General features: G+C 40.9%; 1 protein-coding gene across 1 annotated transcript in view; it reads right to left on the bottom strand.

Annotated features, from left to right (window-relative positions):
* Nucleotides 1–604: 604 nt before the first annotated feature.
* ptpn3 (protein tyrosine phosphatase non-receptor type 3) overlaps nucleotides 605–21,931 on the bottom strand; it is a 33,069-nt gene continuing 11,742 nt past the window's right edge. Inside the window, exons 3-26 of the mRNA XM_066673709.1 lie at nucleotides 21,229–21,336; nucleotides 21,076–21,118; nucleotides 18,368–18,446; nucleotides 18,225–18,269; nucleotides 15,578–15,630; nucleotides 15,314–15,431; nucleotides 13,980–14,067; nucleotides 13,683–13,771; nucleotides 11,401–11,464; nucleotides 11,181–11,311; nucleotides 10,964–11,089; nucleotides 10,674–10,787; nucleotides 10,493–10,589; nucleotides 9,743–9,820; nucleotides 9,569–9,625; nucleotides 9,339–9,495; nucleotides 8,127–8,290; nucleotides 7,882–7,972; nucleotides 7,392–7,456; nucleotides 6,155–6,295; nucleotides 5,614–5,742; nucleotides 1,158–1,303; nucleotides 938–1,073; nucleotides 605–793 (exon numbers count right to left, since the gene is read on the bottom strand). Coding sequence (XP_066529806.1) covers nucleotides 713–793; nucleotides 938–1,073; nucleotides 1,158–1,303; nucleotides 5,614–5,742; nucleotides 6,155–6,295; nucleotides 7,392–7,456; nucleotides 7,882–7,972; nucleotides 8,127–8,290; nucleotides 9,339–9,495; nucleotides 9,569–9,625; nucleotides 9,743–9,820; nucleotides 10,493–10,589; nucleotides 10,674–10,787; nucleotides 10,964–11,089; nucleotides 11,181–11,311; nucleotides 11,401–11,464; nucleotides 13,683–13,771; nucleotides 13,980–14,067; nucleotides 15,314–15,431; nucleotides 15,578–15,630; nucleotides 18,225–18,269; nucleotides 18,368–18,446; nucleotides 21,076–21,118; nucleotides 21,229–21,336 — 2,400 coding nt within the window. The 3' untranslated portion in view covers nucleotides 605–712. The remainder of the gene's footprint in view (nucleotides 794–937; nucleotides 1,074–1,157; nucleotides 1,304–5,613; nucleotides 5,743–6,154; nucleotides 6,296–7,391; nucleotides 7,457–7,881; nucleotides 7,973–8,126; nucleotides 8,291–9,338; nucleotides 9,496–9,568; nucleotides 9,626–9,742; nucleotides 9,821–10,492; nucleotides 10,590–10,673; nucleotides 10,788–10,963; nucleotides 11,090–11,180; nucleotides 11,312–11,400; nucleotides 11,465–13,682; nucleotides 13,772–13,979; nucleotides 14,068–15,313; nucleotides 15,432–15,577; nucleotides 15,631–18,224; nucleotides 18,270–18,367; nucleotides 18,447–21,075; nucleotides 21,119–21,228; nucleotides 21,337–21,931) is intronic.

Genomic DNA, 21,931 nt, shown 5'->3' with positions numbered 1-21,931 from the left:
TAATGAATGAATGAATGAATGAAAAGTGCTTTATGTCCCCTCCCCTGATCCGGGTAGACGTGAAGGCGCTGCTTAGTCTTGATTCCAGTGATCATGACATCCTCAAAGCCACCTGGGTCAGCTGCAGTTGTGTCTGGTTTGGAGAAGCATGGCTGTGCATCGGGATCTAAAAAAGAACAGTGCTTCGCCGAGTCCTCAGCTTAGTACCGCTGCGTATTCATCTCTGACTAGAGCTGTTAGTAAACTGGTTTGACTCAGTGAGAAGGTTTATGGTTCTGGCAAAAATGGATACTATATCTTTAGTTATGTCTAACGCTTGTCAGCTGTGTTCTGACACCCAATGAAATCAACCAGAAACAGCCCTCCCTTACTCCAACACGGGAGAAATGATGCTAGCTCAGTAAGGTGACAGATCCAGGTGATACCATGCCCTGGAATTCAAAGCTAGGGCAATACAGCTAAAGGGAGAAGAGCATGATACATTTTTCCTCTTTCCACTCCATTTTTAAGTAAAATACTCTTTTCAACGTGTCATTTTCCTTCCTTTTTTAATTCTTTTACACAAATCTTACTCATCAGTGCAGAGAATATCAATCTAGTTATCTCCCTCTCTCTCTCTCTCTCTCAGTGTAGCTTCTATTATCCTACCACCCATTTTTGTTTTTCTCTCTTCATTTCTGCATTCATATCCATCCCTCCTGTCCTCCTCTCATCAGCTGCTTGGTATTTGGCTGGGCTTGAATCTCTCTCTGTACACGCGCAGGATGGCCTCACACACAAAGCTGAACTGGCACTGAAATATGAAACAGAGACAGCAACAATGAAAAATGCCCTGCAGCGCTGAATGCAGTGTGAATGTGTTACTTTATTGTGCTGAGAATCAGAGCAGTGTGTGTGTGTGTGTGGGGGGGGGGGTGGTACTTGTATGTTTGTTTACCGAGGTTTGGACCATCATTGCTCTTTGCTCCCTCAGTGAAGGGACTATCTCAAGAGGATACACCGGCTGTGCGTTCTCCATCAGGATCAGGGCCGTCTCCATGGTGATCAGCACACCTGTCCGCCCAATCCCAGCACTGCAGGAAATGTCCTTACACAGTTACTTCAGTGCGTATCTCAGTGTGCGTGTGTAATTTGGTGCGTCTGTGTAAATGCATTACCTGCAGTGGACCATAAGTGGTTCTGTGTCTCTTCTCTTGGTTCTCATTGCTTGGACAAAGTCCAGAAAGTCTGAAGATTCATCTGGTACCCCGTGATCTGGCCAGGCAACATACTGTAGATGGGTGATGGAGCGCTGCTGTCCCAGCTGTGAGAGAGAGAGAGAGAGAGAGAGAGAGAGAGAGAGAGAGAGAGAGAGAGAGTTAGACTGCCTGTGTGTGAACATGTGTTTACTGAAAGGGAAAAGAAAACATGTCTGGACATGTTCCCCTATTCCTTGCTAGGTACTGAAGTTGAAAAAAATTAACTGACATTTGCAGTTGTTCACTTTCATTCATTACCCAAGGTGCATTTAGTCAGTTACTGATCTAATCCCATTTCTGTACCAATTTACAATAAGACTACACTTATAATGAAATATGCAATTATTTGTTATTGTACAACAAAATGTGTCTTCCCCGCTTGACCTGTCTGTGGCAGTGAAGAACACACACACTAGTGCACTAGGGGCTGTGAACACACACCCAGAGAAAGGGGGGGGGGGGGCAGCCATCCCCAGCACCCAGGGAGCAGTTGTGTGTTCGGTGCCTTGCTCAAGGGCCCCTCGGCCATGGATTGAGGAGGAGGAGGACAGTGCTGTTCCTTCACCCCCACCGCCCCCAGTCCCCAGTTTTCCTGCCACTTGTGGGAATTGAACCAATGACCTTTCAGCCCTATGCCCTTTGCTCTAACCATTAGGCCACGGCTGCCCAACAGCCATAATCTTTTGGTTGTGAAAAAATGTGACCTTTTAACGGTTCCAAAAACTGTCCTGCTTACAACATTTTCATCCATTCACACAGTAAATCCACAGAACAAGAGCAGTCTGCTGAATGACAGATGGTAGATATAAGGATTTCACTATTCCTAGTAAAATCTGCCACAAGCTGCAGGTAGAGTGGAAAAAACAAAAAGTTCAGTGTTTGCTTTGCTTTAGTGTGAGGTGCTGAATAAATTCAACAACAAGGTCAGAGAAGGAAGACTCAATTCATCAGCTCTGACAAATCAATTTAAAGGGCAGCATGTCATCAATCGCTCCTTGGTGCACAAATCCACTTTTCTTTTGTTTCCTATCATCTACACACACATTCGGGTGGGCGTACATACACACTCTAAACATGCACTGTGTATGGCCAATGAACATGTGATATAACCTCCGTCTGCTGTCCGTGCTGAGATTAACTCCCACCAACCGAGACAACAGATGGGTCTCTGTTCCCCAGCAATGATACTGTATGTGTGTGTGTGTGTGTGGTCCTGTGGCTGCGCTGTCCATGTAATTGTGTGACCTGTGTGCCCACACAGCACAGAAATGCTAGCGTAAATGTGTACAAACAGGTATACACACGCGCACATTCCTTTTTTCTGGACTGAGATCTAAATTACTGGGTTTTATTTAACAACTGGTTTATCTGTGAGATGGCAATAAAAACACAACATTTACAGGTAGAAAGCCATGTTTACATTATTTTGTACAGTGGAAATAAAAGGTCAATCTCTCAATGATGTGTGATTTTCACCTGTGATGTCTCAGTGAAAACAGTGAAGAACATACATTATATTTATACTCAGGCAGCAGTGAGAGCACTGAAACTGGAGAAGTATGAGCAAAGTAAGAGGATTCCACACCAGGACAAACTCAGCAAAGAAACCAGGGACTGTTACTTGGATACGTTTTCATCCAAGTAACTTTGGTCTAATGATTAGAGACCAGGCTAGGTAGCGGGAGGTTGCCGGTTCGATCCCCAGGACCGGTGGGAACATCCACGGCTGAAGTGTCGTTGAGCAAGGCACATAACCCCCAACACCCAGGGATGATGCCCTCCGCTCTGGGTGTGTGTTCACAACCCCTAGTGCACTAGAGAGTGTGTGTGTGTGTGTGTTCACTGCCACAGATGGGTTACATGAGAAAGACACATTTCTTTGTATGTTGTACAATGACAAATAAAGGCACATTATCACTATTTTTATTTATTAAATTACAACATTGCTCCGTGTGACCAGACCATGAAGCTGGAGTGCTGAACTTGCTCTGCTTCCTCTGACCTCATACTTGGATATTAGCGACCTGCTGGGTGCAGCGTTTGTTTACATTTCACCTGAAGGAGTGTGACTGCCAAGGTAAGCTGCTGTAATCGAGAGTTATTCTCTCGTTAAAGTAGGGGTGCCCTAATTAATCCTCAAAGGGCCGGTGAGTTGCAGGTTTTCATTGCAGCAAGACATCATTTGTTTAAGAACAGAGACTGACTGATTAAACGAGTGACGTCAGGTGTGCTCTCGTTTGGCGTGAAACCTGCGCTTACACTGTCCTTTTACGGACAAGTGCGAACACCTCTGCACTAAACTAGAACCTTATAAATATGTTACAAATGTAGGCTGTGGTGATGACGACGGTGAAGTCCAGTTATAGTGTTTATTGTTAGAGCTCGACATAGCCACTGTTCAACCTAAATATATATTTGGCGGCACAGTTGCTTAGTGGTGAGCATGTTCGCTTCTCAGCGCTGGGATTTTGGGTTCAAGACCCATCTGGGTGGAGTTTCCATGTTCTCCCCGTGTCAGTGTGGGTTTCCTCAGGTGTCTCCGGTTTCCTCCCACAGTCCAAAAACATGGAGGGTATGTGAATTGGCTTCTCTAATAACTGTCCTAGTGAATGAGTGTGTATGTGAATGAATGTATGTTTGTGTGAGTGAATGTGTGTGTGCCCACATATGGATTGGTCCTGGGTGAAATCCTAGTGCCTAATGCAGTCCTCCAGGTGGACGGTCGTTCCTGGTCGAAAGTACGCTGAGAGCGTTTGGCTGCCACTTCTCGCCAGTGTGTGTGGATTGAGTGTTCTGAGTGTTCTGAGAAGTGTGGATTGTAAAGCGTCCTTGGGTGTCTAGAAAGGCGCTATATAAGTGTAATGATAGATAGATAGATAGATTTAAATTAAACAATATTGTGTCTTAATGTAACAACTCAATGTTTGGCAGAGTACTTCAGTAAACCAGAAAATATTCCAGATTGTGTATGGTATTATTTTGTATATTGGCTCTTTACAGCCCTAAGGATGAAGCAGAAATTAACAAAGGTTTTTAAAAGATATAAAACATTCCCTAGTGGTAAAGTCTTTAATTTTTCATCGTGGGATACAATATAATTCTGATATTGATGTGAACAGTATAAAATCGACTGAAAAACAAAGATGAAACATGACAACACCATCAAACATGAACATATATTAATATTTTTAAACTAAATTTTAACTTGAGTGCTGACCTGACTGCGTCCATGTGACGTCACCTGTCAATGACCGATACACCTCTGTTAAAAAAATATCTGACCAAGATCATTAATTTCAGATTTATTTCCACCTTTAATGTGGCTAGAGTTGTAATTCTACACAGGATTAGATGTAAAATATCCAATGCCAGTCCATTTGAGCTTTAGATAAGGCACAACACTCTCTTCCTACCTGCAACTACAACATAGTGAGGACATTCCCATTTCCAGAGGACATTAGGAAGGTACATACCTTCATCTGTGAGTTAAGCTAGTGACACCTCCAGACGGTTCAACAGTGGGGTCTGGCGTTCCATTCTCACCCCTCTCCAAGCTCACTTTTAATCCAAGCCACACATCTTTAAGCGTAAACCTACCAGCCAAACTGACCTCCCTGGTGACTAAGGTGGCACTCAGCCCCTCTGGCACCGTTAATGCATGCCCAGTACCATTGCTTCCATATGGGCTTTACTCACTATGCCAATACTCATAACTGCACTGTCCCCCGTGCAGGCAGTCACCTGCTTTGAGACCAGTTCCCTCCTTTCCCAGTACCTGCTATGCACCACACTTCCTCTGGACTCCACTTTTGGAGCTACATACCTGTGTCATCCTGATGCACAAACGTATGTGGATATATGATGGGTCTGATTCAGCACAGACCTTTACTAAAAGACCCCGTTGCCTATACAGACTGCAAGGCTGAGAGTGCAATGGCTAAAATGAACCCTAAGCAATATTATTTAGGTATAATTCAGCTCAGGAGTTAAATGAAGTCCTTTCTCAGGTTGTATGTCTACTCAGTATAAAAAAACATATACAACATGCCACCTTAAAAACACAACATTCTGCTTCATAGCACCTCGTTATAAACCACCTTAAAAACACCACAGGTAAAAGAACAATTTAATTATCCATTTAATATCTCATCACTATGCATTTACTACTTTTAGTAACTCAGTAACCTTCTTTTCATCGTGTGAGTGCAGAGTTCAATGAACATGAGCATGAAAAAAAAATCTACAGTTTTCATCAACAAAGAGTGACTAAATGCACGAAATCGAATAAATTCCACAATGCTGTTAGTTTCATTAGTTCGCAGCTTCTTGGTTAAAATGAAACATATCTACATGTAACTGCAAGAATGTGAGATACCTGAGTGTGTGTAAGGGTTATCTCTCTGGTGACATACGCCAGGTTACACTCTTCTGAATGGCAGCAGACCTGAAGATACTCGTAGTCTTTCACTTCAGGGGGATGAGGCCAGTACTGGTGGCATTTGGTCTAAAATGGTGCAGAGATTATTAAGCAAAGCGCACACACACACACACACACACACACACACACACACACACACTATTAAATCACCCTTAGGAAAGAATTCAGACCACACGGTTACCAAGCAACAGTCAAGCTGAGCTCAAGAATACAGCAGTCACAATAAGCTGTGTGTTCGTGATGGGTATCTGAGTGGGTAGTGTGCGTTTAGGTTTTTCAGTGACCAAGCAGGTACAGTTCACCATGTTCCAAATCGGAATTAAGCTGAACATCACTGTGGTGAGGAGAACACAAATAGTACAAATAGTTTGTACAAATAGTTTTCTACATCAAGAACATGCCCTGTTCTTGAGTCCTGAGTTCAGTAATGAATCAAGAAAAAAGTGTACGTGTGTGTGTGTGTGTGTGTGGAACCCACCCGTCCCCTTTCAGTCAGTGTGGTCAGCATGACGATGACAGTGACTCCTTGTTCCCATACACTTCTCCAGAAGTGGGTACAGGTCTGAGGCAATGGCCCCTGTGCTGCTATGTACTGTAACACACAACCTGCTGGCTCCGTCTAAATCACACAAACACAAAAACACACACACGCACACCACACTTTCAGAATTAGTTCAGAAATGTTTGTTTTCATGTGTTTTTTAAATATATTTATGTATTTTAAAGATTTGATCGTTATGTTTTGTTTAAAGAAGATACCATTATAAATATCACATTTCCTGAATCTTGTCACATTCATCATGTAAATTTTCTATTATAAGACAAATGTAGGATATAAGCCCTATGATAAATTTAGATTTTATACTGATTTTAAAACTGAGGATTTGTTCGCCCTTTCCTAAAAAAATTCAAAGCTATTTTATATCACAATAACAACATGTTGCATATCCATTTTTATTTTAATTAGTTTCTAATCATTTAAAAATGATTGGACTTGGTGCTGCTTAAAATGGAGGAAAAGCAAATTAAGATTAAGAAGACAAATACCTCACACATAGAGCTCGACGATACAGCCAAAATTTATATCACAATATATTTCTTAATTTCGGATGATACAATATAAATCCTATATCAATATTCATTCATTCATTCATTGTCTGTAACCCTTATCCAGTTCAGGGCAGCGGTGGGTCCGGAGCCTACCTGGAATCATTGGGCACAAGGCAGAAACACACCCTGGAGGGGGCGGCAGTCCTTCACAGGGCAACACAAACACTTACACATTCACACACACACTCACACCTGCGGACACTTTTGAGTCACCAATCCACCTCGAACCCACAACCTCCAGGACCCTGGAGCTGTGTGATTGCAATACTCCCTGCAGCGCCACCGTGCCGCCCATTGTCCATAATCATGGAACATATAATTATCAGTATGTATTTATATGAGATTACCAATCATTGTGTTTAAAATATCTTAACTAATGACCATTGGTAGTAAGATTTTGCTGAATGGACTACCAGAAGATCCAAATATTTAAATGTGCTGTCCTTTTGTCATATTCTGCAGTTCCAACAATATACATATTTGTCCAAATCTGTCAAAACAGACTGAAAATGTGTATGAACTTCATCTTTTTTAGGTAACATTTTTTTTATGAGTCACCAACAAGGATGTGTGTGTGTGTGTGTGAAAATGAGTTGACTACTAGCCTTCACATGACTGGCATTGATGTAATTATCCTCCTCCGCCTGCAACACCACCCTGGTGAGGTCATCTAAAGAGAGCAGAGGGAGAGACCAGCAAGGAATGAGGAAGCGGGGATTTAGAGATTATTTGAAAAAGCTTTTTGTGAATACTTTATAGAGAGCATTATATTTGACCCTGGATATCAAATAACATGATAAGATTCGACCATAACCTTAATCCACTCATAAATGATGATCACTGAAGCAAATCTATAACACAGCTGTTTCAAAATCAGGAAACAGTGAAGGCACCCCAGACCAGATTTAAACAAAAAAAAAATACTCAGACTGAAACAAGAGGAATGTTAAACTGCAACACCAACGACACAAACACTGACTGGGAAATATAATAAAAAATATTGCAACACATTTTAGACTAGCTTAAGGCCCACATAGTGTTTGTTGTCAAGGAGGAGGCTTTAGTCATCAATGACCTCATTGGAAAGCAACTTACAAGGCAGTACATCTTTGTATCGATTCTTCTCCATGTTCTCAGACTGCTTTGCACAAGACATTACCAATCCAGTTTTCTTCCTGTACAGTTTCTATGAGTGTTAAAACACACACCCACACACAGAGACAACACACACACGAACACAGACAACACACATGCATAGATAATCATTATCAGGCAACATACTCATGCTTCAAACAGCCATGCATCCACACACCTACACACACATGCTTGAACATCCTAACCTCAAACTGCAGCAGCAAGGTGCCCGAGGTCAGTCCCCTATCGAGACGGGCCATGGACTCTTCCAATGTCTCTCCAGACGGATGACTGGGAGATGGGGGCATTTCTTCCTGAAGGATGAGCCCACCACCCAGCTGCAGGGAGGTCTCAGCTCGTAAAGAGACACCTGGCAACAGACGCCATAATCAATCCAAAGGGGAATCAATCCATTCCAGTAACAATGGAAATAAATTTAATATATGCCCATGTTGGCTGTACCCATGTTTTCTTTTCCTCTTACATAATTTGTGCATGCATCATAGTGAATATGATACTTGCAGAAAGAGCACAATTGGTGCTGTAAACTGTAAAATCTACACGTTTTAATATGTAACTAATAGAAAATGCTTTGCATGCCAACACCAAGGGAAACACAAAAAGGCCAGACTCAAGTTGCATTTCATTAATAAAGGTTTCAGCCTTTTAGAGAAGCTTTTGAAGTGTTTCTAGTTTCCACGCTGTCACATGAATAACTTTAAAGATGTAAGAGGCTATGTCTTAAAGAAAGTGAGTTTGGCCATTTGTTTCTGTGGAAATTATCGAATTTAACTGTTAGATTTTGTTGTATTTTGTTTGATGGAAAAATTGACATAAAGGAAGGAGCTGTTACAGGGCGTAATGGGTAATTCCATTACTGTTTGGGAGTTATAAGTAGCAATAGATTTTATTTTTTGCCTATCCAGTGAGTGCAAATCCATTAACGTCTATGGTTGTGGGCGAGTGATGTTCTCTCTGGTTTGTTTACGTTCAGAAACTCCATGTCTTTTAAGGTGGAATGGTATGTTTGAGGGGAAAAAACACAGAAAGTTGTATGTACGTGACTGAAGTGTAACTTGTCTGTAAACTTTTAAGTCATTTTTTGAATTACCACAGAACCTCATTTGTTACTTGAGTTTAGTTGAGTTTTGTATCTGTTTCAGTCTGTGTTTACTTTCATGCAGTTAGCGCTCTCCTGTATTTAGAGTCACAGAGCTATCAAAGGGTGAAGAAACATCCTCTGAATTTTATAAACAGCGCTTTTTTGATAAAACTGTGAATATCTCCTAGGTAGTACCTAAAAAACTGACAATTCATTGTACACCGAAGCCTCCAGGCTACAAGGCCAAGATAAGAGCTGATCAAACAAAAGGTCCGATATTCACTGACCGTGTGTGAGGAAGCACATACATTCTTACCTTTTCGCCGTACAAGCAGAGAAAGTTCCTTGCTGTGGGACTCTCTGCTGGCTTTGATGAACATAACCACCTGCTGATGTGTGTGCTCTGAAATGTCTCGCCCATTTATCAACAACACTTGATCTCCCTCCAACAACGCAGGCACACAGCGACCAGCCTGCAACAAAGAGGCAGTGTTACACAAGCAAGCACAAAAAACACAAAAGACAAACCTGTTAAGAACTCCTTACCGGTGAGTTAGGGTTTACATGAGAAATAGCCAACGGCATTTTCTGATCCACACCTCCCTAGAAACAACCAATGAATATCGCACACAATGTAGGTGAGTTATTAAAACACATTCAGTCCACTCTGACAGATAAAGATAACCCCCTACACATTCACACAAATACAAACACACTCACTTTGACATTAAAGCCAAATTTTCCTTCTTGGTCTGGATTGATTCTCACTAGCAGAAGCTCCCCATCAGTGACCATATTCTGGAAAAACAGAAAACGGAGTGAGTACAACTGCAATGATGGGGAAAAGATATTAATACAAATAACAGATGCAAAAAAGTGTGGTAAGCTGCCAGCATTAGTATGAGACTAACTCCAGAGGCCTCCAGAGACAATGGGTCTGTCCCAAAACCTAAAACCAAGTGAGCTGTCTACATAAAGAGCATTTGATGTCAGATTAAATACGCTGCCTACTGAGATGACTTAACTTAGCTGACTTTTAAAATGCTCTCCTGACCCCCTCACAACAAATGATTGAGACAACAGGAGCGCGACACAACTCAGACTTGGGAAAATAGTCTGCGACGTTTGGTGCAGGCCGGCATTAGTTGTATGGAGTGAGTAACAAACAGATGTCTATAACATTCCTTAAACATCTGCTTAAAATGAACGATGCAACAAGCTGATAAAAGGAAGGAACAAATATTAGTAACATTAAACCCAATTTCAAAGACCTACTTTGCCACACCTACTTTGGTTTCACCCAGTTCTACCATGACTCCACCCATTGTGGCTGCAATCATTATCAGAAAAGGCTGAAATCTCACAAGGTTTTTGTTATTCACTTTTGAATGTTCCCAGTTTGCCACTAAATGTTCAGAGACGTGGTGTGAATACAGCAGATCTTACCCGCTCTCTATTGTTTCCTCTCACCTTATCCCACAGACACTGCCAATCTTCCTCGTCCCCTGTGATGAGCTCATCAGGATGAGATGTAACACTGCAGGGCTTGTCATCTTCCTGAGCTTTCCTTTATTAAATGTAAATGTAGGAAAGTATGATTTCATGTATTTATACTTGAGTACTGAGAACGCAGACGTGGACTGTTGCTTACCTGTACGTATAGAAAACATCCTCGCTTTCAGTCACATAACTCATCTCGTTGGTGAGATTATCCACAGAAGACGGACGCGGCTCACGGAAATCATGTCGCATTCGAGGACTGCGCCTAAAACATGACAGATTTTATCATTTCCTCTTAAGCTTGACTATTCTCAGCAAAACATTTTAGATCAAATTTGACTTTATTATTATATCATATTAGTGTTTAATGCCATAGATTAAACATTGATTAACCACATGTACCACCCAAGATACATGAGAGAATGTGTCTAACTGTAGTACCAGTTTGGTGTGCTGGGTGGGGATCTTGAGGGGAGACTTTTGGTTTCCAGATGTTCAGTGGAAAGAGATTTCTTCACAGGGTTTAACATCACGTCACCTATCAGTTTTCGATACAGAGGGACCGACCTTTAAAACAAAACCAGACACACATTTGGTGAAACATAAGGGGGAAATGCAATGGGGAAATAAAACCAGACCGTGTGGCATGTCTGTGTACCTAGGTTTTGAGACCGGGTGTAGAGTTTTTCTGTTGTAGAAAGTGTGGTGGTCAACGCAGGATCTCCAGAGGTTCTTACACGCACGAGAGCTTGGCATAGAAACAGAAACCACTTGCTGCCCAACCTCCCCCTACATGATGGAAAATGCACATTAACAACTCTTCCCATTCATGGTTTATGAAATATCTTTAGTGCTTGATCTCTGTTGCAGGATCTTACATGTTTTCGTCGTAGGTGTACATAGAATCTTTTTCTTTTGAATGAGATCTTGATGATGTTGATCCTGAGGAAATAAAAATGGAGTATATTCTGTGATTATTAAAGCAGAGTTTACCAAGCACTGGTCTCTGCCACAGACGCTCAGCCCACAGGTTGAGGGAGGGTGTGATACTTTCAATGCGTTAACTTGGCCTCACTGTTAGGATTCTGGTTGTTGTGTTCTGATTGGCTCTCTGCCTCCTTCTACAAGTCATGCCAAAATAGCTTCTGATATTTCATTATCCGCATGGATCCGTTTTTATTTAAAAGCTGAGATTCTCCTCTCTCTGTTTTGAAAATATCCCTGTCCAGACGAATACAAAAACTGCTTCATTCTCACACCAATCCAGTAGGGGGCCACAGTACCTCTTACAGAGAGACATCAAAACACCATGACGCATGATAGAAACACAGGTTTAATCCCAAATCACTCCATGCTCCCTCTGTTGTGCACTACACACGTTCTGAAACGACTGACTCTAGATCTTAACAGTGCAGTATATATTTCTAACACACATCATTTCTATTTATTCATCTGTGTGAATCTGAACTCTAGTGCTGTCTGTGTGTGTACAGTGTAGTTTATGACTGATGTAGTTCACTGTAGAGGCAGTGAGGAGCTGTGTGTGTACAGTGTAGTTTATGACTCATGTAGTTCACTGTAGAGGCAGTGAAGAGCTGTGTGTGTACAGTGTAGTTTATGACTCATGTAGTTCACTGTAAGGGAGCGAGGAGCTGTGTGTGTACAGTGTAGTTTATGACTGATGTAGTTCACTGTAGAGGGAGCGAGGAGCTGTGTGTGTAGAGTGTAGTTTATGACTGATGTAGTTCACAGTAGAGGGAACGAGGAGCTGTGTGTGTACAGTGTAGTTTATGACTGATGTAGTTCACTGTAGAGGCAGTGAGAAGCTCTTTGTGTACAGTGTAGTTTATGACTGATGTAGTTCACTGTAGAGGGAGTGAGGAGCTGTGTGTGTACAGTGTAGTTTATGACTAATGTAGTTCACTGTAGAGGCAGTGAGGAGCTGTTTGTGTACAGTGTAGTTTATGACTGATGTAGTTCACTGTAGAAGGAGCGAGGAGCTGTGTGTGTACAGTGTAGTTTATGACTGATGTAGTTCACTGTAGAGGCAGTGAGAAGCTCTTTGTGTACAGTGTAGTTTATGACTGATGTAGTTCACTGTAGAAGGAGCGAGGAGCTGTGTGTGTAGAGTGTAGTTTATGACGTAGTTCACTGTAGAGGCAGTGAGGAGCTGTGTGTACAGTGTAGTTTATGACTGATGTAGTTCACTGTAGAGGGAGCGAGGAGCTGTGTGTAGAGTGTAGTTTATGACTGATGTAGTTCACTGTAGACGGAGCGAGGAGCTGTGTGTACAGTGTAGTTTATGACTGATGTAGTTCACTGTAGAGGGAGTGAGGAGTTGTGTGTACAGTGTAGTTTATGACTGATGTAGTTCACTGTAGAGGGAGCGAAGAGCTGTGTGTGTACAGTGTAGTTTATGACTGATGTAGTTCACTGTAGAGGGAGCGAAGGGCTGTGTGTTGGGGCCTAAGTGTGTTATGGTTTCAAGATATCACCCACTTCAAAATAAGACCTACAACACTTAATGATTCATTTTAAGGGTGTTACCAGATGGTGTATATAATTGTGCACATTGTGTGTATAATATCCACAGATCAGTATTAAACAAAAAGTGACGCATGAGATTAAAGACACGACTGCTCAAAGCTATGCATCAGCTAAAGGGGCGTTAATCTCACCAGCACTGGGCTGTGGCGCAGAGGAACTGTGTTCTCTGGAGTGAAGGGGGTGATCTGGTGGGGCTTCTGTGACTCAGAACTAATCATGTACGTCCATAACTGACTTCTCTAATGTTCTTGTGGCTGAAAGCTTCAAGAGCACTGAATACAAACATCTAGGGTAAAGTTTTCCAGAGAAGTAGAAGCTGTTACTGCAGCAAAGGGAGATGAGTTAATATCCTTTATTTCAGAAGAAATGTTGGACAAGGGGGCATCCACAAAGTTTTGGAAAAACAATGCATTTGATGCTCAATTTCTTTATGATATTAGCTTTACCACTTATGACCAATAGCAGGAAATCACAGAGGAGGCTCCCGTGATAACAAAATGTGCTTCTTTGCAGCCTTACTAATGTTGCAAAACATTAAAACCTTCAGGTAGTCTTCGTGACTCTAGTGTCTGGCTGGTCAGAGGAGAGCCTGGCTGATTATACAACAACTCACCAGGGGAAGAAACTGGAACAAACCAAATTGCAGAACATGGCCACACCTCCTGATGCAATTCCAACCCAGAGAGAAGGGTTATTAGCATCCTGGGGAGAAGAAGTCATTAAAATTAAATTATAAAAATGATTAGTCATGTATACAAATAACCGCTCTATGAACATATGGTATGTAGAGATAAGCAAAGCACGTAAAAGTAAACACAAAAACACAGAAAGGATCACAAGCCTTTACTCTCACTGACTAAAGCTATAAAGTAGAAAAGAAAAAGCGGTGATACGGTGAGAGAGATGTTACCCGAGAACTGTGGAGCTCCACTCCATACAGGTCTAACGTTCTAGCTGTGTTCAGATAACACAATTCGGCTTCACTCTGGGAGAGGCCTCTGAAAGACAAAAATGCACACTCTTAGATTCTCTCTCACACACACATTCACTCGCCTGAATAAATATACTGCACATGCACATACACACGTCACACACACTGGCCTTGGTTCGTCAAAGTCACGTACAATCTGCTTGGCATTCAATAATCTCATCTTTCCCTTATCTGTACAACCTAACTGTACTGAAACAGTGATTTAATGTTTGGAGTAAGTCTTTAGTATTTCATTTAGGAACAGAAAACCTGCTTATGTTTTTTTTTTTGGGGGTTAATTCTGTTAAGCCAACTTCAGTTCATTAATTTTCTTAAACTGTTTCATCCAGATCAGGGCAGAGGTGGGTCCAGAGCCTACCCAGAATCACTGGGTGCAAGGCGGGAACATAACCGGGAGGGGGCGCCAATCCTTCACAGGGCGACACACACTCACATATTCACTCACACACTCACACCTACAGACACTTTTGAGTCTCCAATCCACCTACCATGCAGACACAGGGAGAACACACCACACTCCTCACAGACAGTCACCCGGAGGAAACCCACGCAGACAATGAGAGATAACACACCACACTCCTCACAGACAGTTACCCGGAGGAAACCCACGCAGACACAGAGAGAACACACCACACCCCTCACAGACAGTCACCCAGAGGAAACCCACGCAGACACAGAGAGAACACACCACACTCCTCACAGACAGTCACCCGGAGGAAACCCACGCAGACACAGGAAGAACACACCACACTCCTCACAGACAATCACCCGGAGCGGGACTCGAAACCCACGTTATTTAAACTTTTTATATCACGATATTTATTGATATTGAATTATTGTTCAGCCCTACAACAACCTGAGGAAAGCACACAGAAGCAGAGCCTCAAACTCCCCACCATCCTTACAGAAATACTGAACGAGTGAATTCTGTTTGTGATGTTTAGTTGCCGAGCTTAAAATAAAAAAATAAATTAATCTTCGCTCCTACTCAAGGAATCCATTTATTCTTCTTACTCTTCCAGCGGTTTTAGAGTGTTTACACAAAAAAGTGTCTGACTTGGTCTGAACGTTCCCCTGAATTATAATCACATCAGTTTTTTAGTGCCAAAAACAACATACTCTGTGTGAATAGGCCTAAAACTGATTTATAAACTTTGTATAAATCAGTCAATAACAGGGCTCCAAAGAATACACAACTGTTTATGTCGGGGGCTGTTTTGTGTACGTATAGGGACGTACATATGTGTACTCACTTGTGTTGAGGATGTAGTGACTCCACTTTGAAAAGGAAGTCTTTGTCTTGATCGGGAATAAAATTGATACTGCCAACATATCCAGCAGGAGTCTCAGGGACAAAGTCTCCAAACTCAGCTGTGAGTGAAACAGTAAGAGTGATAGTAACGCAACGGTTTGCCAGTTCCTCCACTGAGATTAGATTTAAAATATAATAAGTATGTACCAGTGAATTCAAAATTTCAACAAATCATGTTAAATAATGTCTGAGAACAAAAACTTACACTGAACAGCATATGATGCCAACACCACAGCAGAGCTTAGGGGACACTTTAACCTGCATGTGAAAGACATTTCAAATTAAAAGTAAGAACACTCTTTGTTTTGCTAACAGACTATGAAGAGGCTGAAGTACAATTTGGAGTAGATAAGTTCCGATCGGGGACATAGGGTGACGTAAAATGCTTAGTCCTAGTACCAACAGAAATTCTCAGATTTTTCCAAACTATAAAATCCCCAGATTATATTCATTCTGTTGTTTTATTTATGTTTTTCCTTAATATTGTGTATTTACTACATAGAACATACCCTGTTCTCGTTAGCAGACATGTATTGTCCTACAATGATGTAAATTACTAAAATAATGACAGCACTAAAGACACACACCTTTTACTCACAACTGTTTAAAGGGTTGAGAAAATACTTGTTAAGTTACATTTTTGACATATGTTCTTCTGTTATTTTGTAATGAATAGTGTGTAAATTGAATTGTATTCCTCTGTATTTACGCTAGGATTTAATTAACAATACAGACGTCCTCTGGTAAAACTGCATCACGTCACTCCCCGGGGAAAGCTATTCCTGTCCAAATGGCACTTTGAGCTAGTCAAGCCTGACATGCACTGGGTTATAATAGTGGTCTTATATGATTACTGTGTGTCAGAGTGCAGATTCTGTGCTTCATAAAAGCTGCAGACAACTGGTTGCATTTAGACCTGCATCAGAGCAGCACTGCATTGCAAGATTTTGGACATAGCCAGAAAATCATTGTATAATTTATAGCAAAGGCACCACATCTCCCACTGTGAAGCATGTCATTTATATACCACTGATTTTAATTTATAAATGATCATTTTTGTAACATATTCCAATTTCTTCTAATGACAGCAATACTCTGGTGATTTTTTAAAAATTATATTTAATTAATTAATTCATTCATTGTCTGTAATCCTTATCCAGTTCAGGGCAGCGGTGGGTCCGGAGCCTACCCGGAATCACTGGGCACAAGCAGGAACACGCCCTGGAGGGGGCACCAGTTCTACACAGGGCTTAAATTATATTTGTATTCATTTATAATTTCTTTTAATAAACAGATGACAATATTACAAACAGGATTCCAAAAACGTAATCGAACATAGATGACAGATCAAAAGTTTAATCTGAGTAAATGTAACATTTTAAAGGAAAAATATGTTGATTCAAAATTTCACAGTGTCAACAAATCCCAAAAAAGTCTCGTCTCCTTTGTCCCCAGACGTCTGTTGAGTGTTGTAAGAAGAAGGGGGGATGCCACACAGTGGTAAAAAAATGGCCTTGTCCCAACTTTTTTGGGATTTGTTGACACCATGAAATTTTGAAACAACGTATTTTTCCCTTAAAATGAAACATTCTCTCAGTTGAAACTTCTGAATCTCTGATTTGTGTTCTATTCTGAATAAAATATTAGATGATGGCACCTCCACATCATTGCATTCAGTTTTTATTCACAATTTGTTTAGTGTCCCAACTTTTTGGAATCCGGTTTGTAATAGAATTGTACACAAATAAAAAATAGTAACATACAGATTAACCGGATAAATAAATATATAAATAAACAAAAAGATGAGAGGGGGGAAAATAAATAAATAAATACATTTATAAACAAATCTACATAGATATTCACTGTCATAAGTTGGATGCCCATTGGATCCTGTAATCATGGCCCAGAATTACTGATACACATGTAGATAAACTAGTTTGTAGGTAAGGTCTTAATGTTTTTAAAGTAAGTTACCAGGGACTCCATGTTTCAATAAATGTTGCAGTCCTACCTCTTACATTCATTCATTCATTCATTATCTGTAACCGCTTATCCAGTTCAGGGTCGCGGTGGGTCCAGAGCCTACCTGGAATCATTCGGCGCAAGGCGGGAATACACCCTGGAGGGGGCGCCAGTCCTTCACAGGGCAACACAGACACACACACACATTCACTCACACACTCACACCTATGGACATTTTTTATGGACATCGCCAATCCACCTACCCTACCAATGTGTGTCTTTGGACTGTGGGAGGAAACCGGAGCACCCCGAGGAAACCCACGCAGACACGGGGAGAACACACCAACTCCTCACAGACAGTAACCTGGAGCAGGAATCGAACCCACAATCTCCAGGCCCCTGGAGCTGTGTGACACTACCTGCTGCACCACTGTGCCGCCCCCTACCTCTTACAGTGTATTTAAAATACTGGTAATTATTGCAAAGTCTGCACCTGCCTTATGTGTCACTGTGTTTAAAACACATATCTAAAAAAGCATTGCAGACACTGTAAGAGACACAAGCTGTAAACCAACAACACTGTGGCAGTTCTTTATGGATGATGGATGGCCAATATGAACAGAAGACACATGCATTTACAGCCTTGCTGGGAACAGGCTCGGAAAGGGGGCAACGCTGAAACCGATTGAAATATTGTTCAATTTTACAAAGCGCACCCAAATAATATTAAAATGTGAATTGGACATAATGAATCAGATGATTCAGAAATAATGAGTCGCATAGAAGAAGCTAGCTTAATTAGATCAACTAGAATGAGTCAGCTTATTGGGGTTTTACAGGATGAATCAGATTAATGGATATGGCAGTGAGATTACACACATGGGTCTTACCTGCCCTCGCGAATGTCTTTCTTAATTTGCAAAAAATAAAAGTGCCTGCAGAGAAAAGGCAAGGTGAAAGTTAGTGTGTTTCCATGCAAGAGCCCAACAACATCCACCAGCAGTCACACAGAGATACACCTAAAGTTATGCACCTGGTCTGCTCATGCTGAAGGGAATTGGGGTCGGAGATGAAGAACCTCACTCTGAATATTAAATAGAACGGATCAGTACCTGAGTGAGAGAGAGAGAGAGAGTGTAAAGACAACAATTCAATTGTCACAGCATTTGTAACAAACTGTAATTTACCCACCAAAACAACACATTAAATCCATCATGATCAGAGTGATTCATCAGACCAATGAAGCAGAAAATGCAGCATAGTATGACAGCAGCAAATCAAACTGATTAAGAGCAGAAAAACAACCCTGCTGTGAAAAACACGGGCAAATACCAGCCTCACTGTACGCTGCTCACGTTCGATGACTCAAGCCAAATCAGTAATTAAATTGGTTTCATGAGGACAAACAGCAGGCTTGTTCTCTATGTGCTTTTGACTGTTCTCCTTGTCGTCATATTTCAAAAGGTCTTGTCTGTTTCCAAACATTTAGACACACATTCCCAGACCTTCTTGACACATGTAGTTAAAGTGTGGCTCAATCATGTGTTCAGCTGCCTTTAAAATAATTAAAGCAGTCTTGCTTCATCTGTGTTTGAAAAGACTTTCACACAAAGTGGACAGAGGTCCGGGTCCAGACCAGCTCATTTGGGACACTTTCGGGACAACAGTGTTGTGTGAATAAGAAGAGAATGATTCTCATAAATGCTGAACATGGATTCTCTTTATGGATAAGGTCCCACCCTCCAGCAATAAGAGCCAATCAGATCGCTGGTTATGAAAAAGCAGTAAAGTCAACTGCAATTACAAAATAAGCCATTAGTGACGTTTTTTAAATCTGCATTTTTTTTAAATCATTGTTTTATTTGTAAATTTTACTTGAAATGAGAAAAGGATGTTTTATTTAGAATATTAGTTACTTATAATTATTTATAAATCTAGTTGAAATGTAACTGAAAGTGTAAATTGAGTTGAAATTCAGTTGTTAACGACATAAAATGCTGCTATAACTACAAAGCTACTTTAATGTACAGGAGGTGGCACTGATCATATACAGGTTATACAATGTGTTCTGGACCTTGGCTTTAGAAAATGTTCTCTAACTGGACCTTGATGAATTTTAATTAATTACCCCTGCTGTACAAGGTCGTGGTGTGTCGGGAGACAACCCAGAATCACTGGGGACTAAGCAGGAACACACCCTGGACAGAACGTCAGTACACACACAACAGTCACACACACAGCTATTTTTTGATAGCAATCCACCTAACAACATGTGTTTGAACTGTGGGAGGAAACCAAAGTACCCAGAAGAAACCCATAAAGACACAGGGAGAACACAACAAACTCCTCACAGACAGTGACATGAGGCAGGATTTGAACCCACAACCCCAGGACCCTGGAGCTCTGTGACAGCGACACTGTTGTGCCACCGTGAGTCATATCCAATATTATACAAAACGTGATGAACCAGATAGTAGGAATTTCTTATGTTCCTGCACAGGCAAGCTCACATTCCTTTTGGATGTGTTTATTTAAGCCCCTTTAGCATTTCCTTTTACAGACCATGGTTTTTTTTGTTTTTTGTTTTTTTCTTTTTTTGGGGGATTTTCAAAAATATATGACACACAACCGGAACTGTTTTAACGGATTTTGTTAATTAGTGCTAATGGTAGCTGTGTGTTATAAACTGTTCTACTGGTTAAGTTCTAACAGAAGTGTCTGATATCAAAAAAAGACCAATATGTTTAAGGGTTATTTATTTAAACAAATTAAAAAACATACAGCACTGTGCAGAAGTCTGAGACCCCTAAGATAATGAACTATATTTAAACTAATGCCTTCTCAGTGAGTGTGGGGCTGGTATAAAGTTATATATAATCACAGTAAACACAAACAAATAATAATATAAAACACATGAGAAATATAAGATAATGTTTTTCTATAAAGCAGTAGGTGAGTTTGAAGAACAATGTTGTGTTCAGATTCTCCTTGATTCGGATGAATTTGTTAAATCCACAGCACACATTATTTAAAATCATTATTTATTCACCACTAAAACTAGGTACTGGATGATCACCTCAAATAATACAGACTCCACGAGGAGAGATTTGGACAAAGTTAAACAACACATTCACACACAGAGGATCACACTGGAATAATGTGATTGGGTTTATTCTAATGAGGAGTGTTGTTTGTTGTTTGTTTGTTTTAGCAAATAAAAACTACTCAGATGAATAGCTTTTAAAATCTCATTTTCTCTGGTGCCTACAATTTTTGCACAGTATTATAATTTATATTTTTTTAAATACTGTACATTGAGAATAAGAACTAGATTAGGATAAAATGCTAATTAAACAGTAAGAAACAAAGAAATATTTCACAAATTTGCAAGATATAATTTGTCACACATAAAAAAATATACATTCACTCACTCAATTAAAAAAGTACATTAAACACGGGCAAATTTACTTTTTTAGCTAGACATACATTTTTTACAATCCAATTTATACATCAACAATTTATATGGTTTTTACTCAATATAATTATTAGAAAGAAAATGTTTTGTGACTACATCAATGAATAAAAACACAAATAGAATATTTGATATTTATTTTAGACTTGTTGGATTTGTTTATATGAAGTGATATTATAAAAAACTACTTCTGAAAACCTCATTCTTTACCCAGATTTGAACATTACATAACAACGAATAGTGCTTTTCTCTGTTTGCCTTTTTCTTACCTTTGAGCTGCTTTTTGAAGGGTTTGTTGGGGTCCAGCCACCTCTGCAATGAAAGACATTAAATGTTACCGCAAATTACAATTATGCCATAAATCTGAGCCTCTAAGGAAAAGATCAACAGTTCAAAAAGATAACATTCCCACATATACTCACAGGTGAACTAGAGGTATCCTCACTGATCTGAAGGCTGAAGTAGTGTTTCTCTACTATGCCCAGGTGTTCACATGCCTGGTCAAACAGTAGATGCCCAGCATCATGTTTCTGGACACAAAAAAACACAGGCTTTGTTTTAGTGAAGTTTTAATAGAAAATTCATAAATTTATTGTCTGTAACCACTTATCCAGTTCAGGGTGGTGGAGGGTCCGGAGCCTTCCCAGAATCACTGAGCATATCAAGAACACACCTTGGAGGGGCACCAGTTCTTCACATGGCAACACACACTCTCACCTACGGACACTTTTGAGTCTCCAATCTACCTACCAACGTGTGTTTTTGGAGGGTGGGAGCAAACTGGAGCACCCGGAGGAAACCCACGCAGATACAGAGAGAATGCACCACACTCCTCACAGACAGTCACTCAGAAGAAACACACGCAGACACAGGTAGAACACACCACGCTCCTCACAGACAGTCACCCGGAGGAAACCCACACAGACACAGGGAGAACACACCACACTCCTCACAGACAGTCACCCGGAGGAAACCCACACAGACACAGAGAGAACACACCACACTCCTCACAGACAGTCACCCGGAGGAAACCCACGCAGACACAGGGAGAACACACCACACTCCTCACAGACAGTCACCCGGAGGAAACCCAGACAGACACAGAGAGAACACACCACACTCCTC

The sequence above is a fragment of the Hoplias malabaricus genome, chromosome 1 (genome assembly GCF_029633855.1).
Source record: "Hoplias malabaricus isolate fHopMal1 chromosome 1, fHopMal1.hap1, whole genome shotgun sequence".
Lineage (NCBI taxonomy): Eukaryota > Metazoa > Chordata > Actinopteri > Characiformes > Erythrinidae > Hoplias > Hoplias malabaricus.
This window is presented reverse-complemented; position numbering and strand designations above follow the sequence as displayed.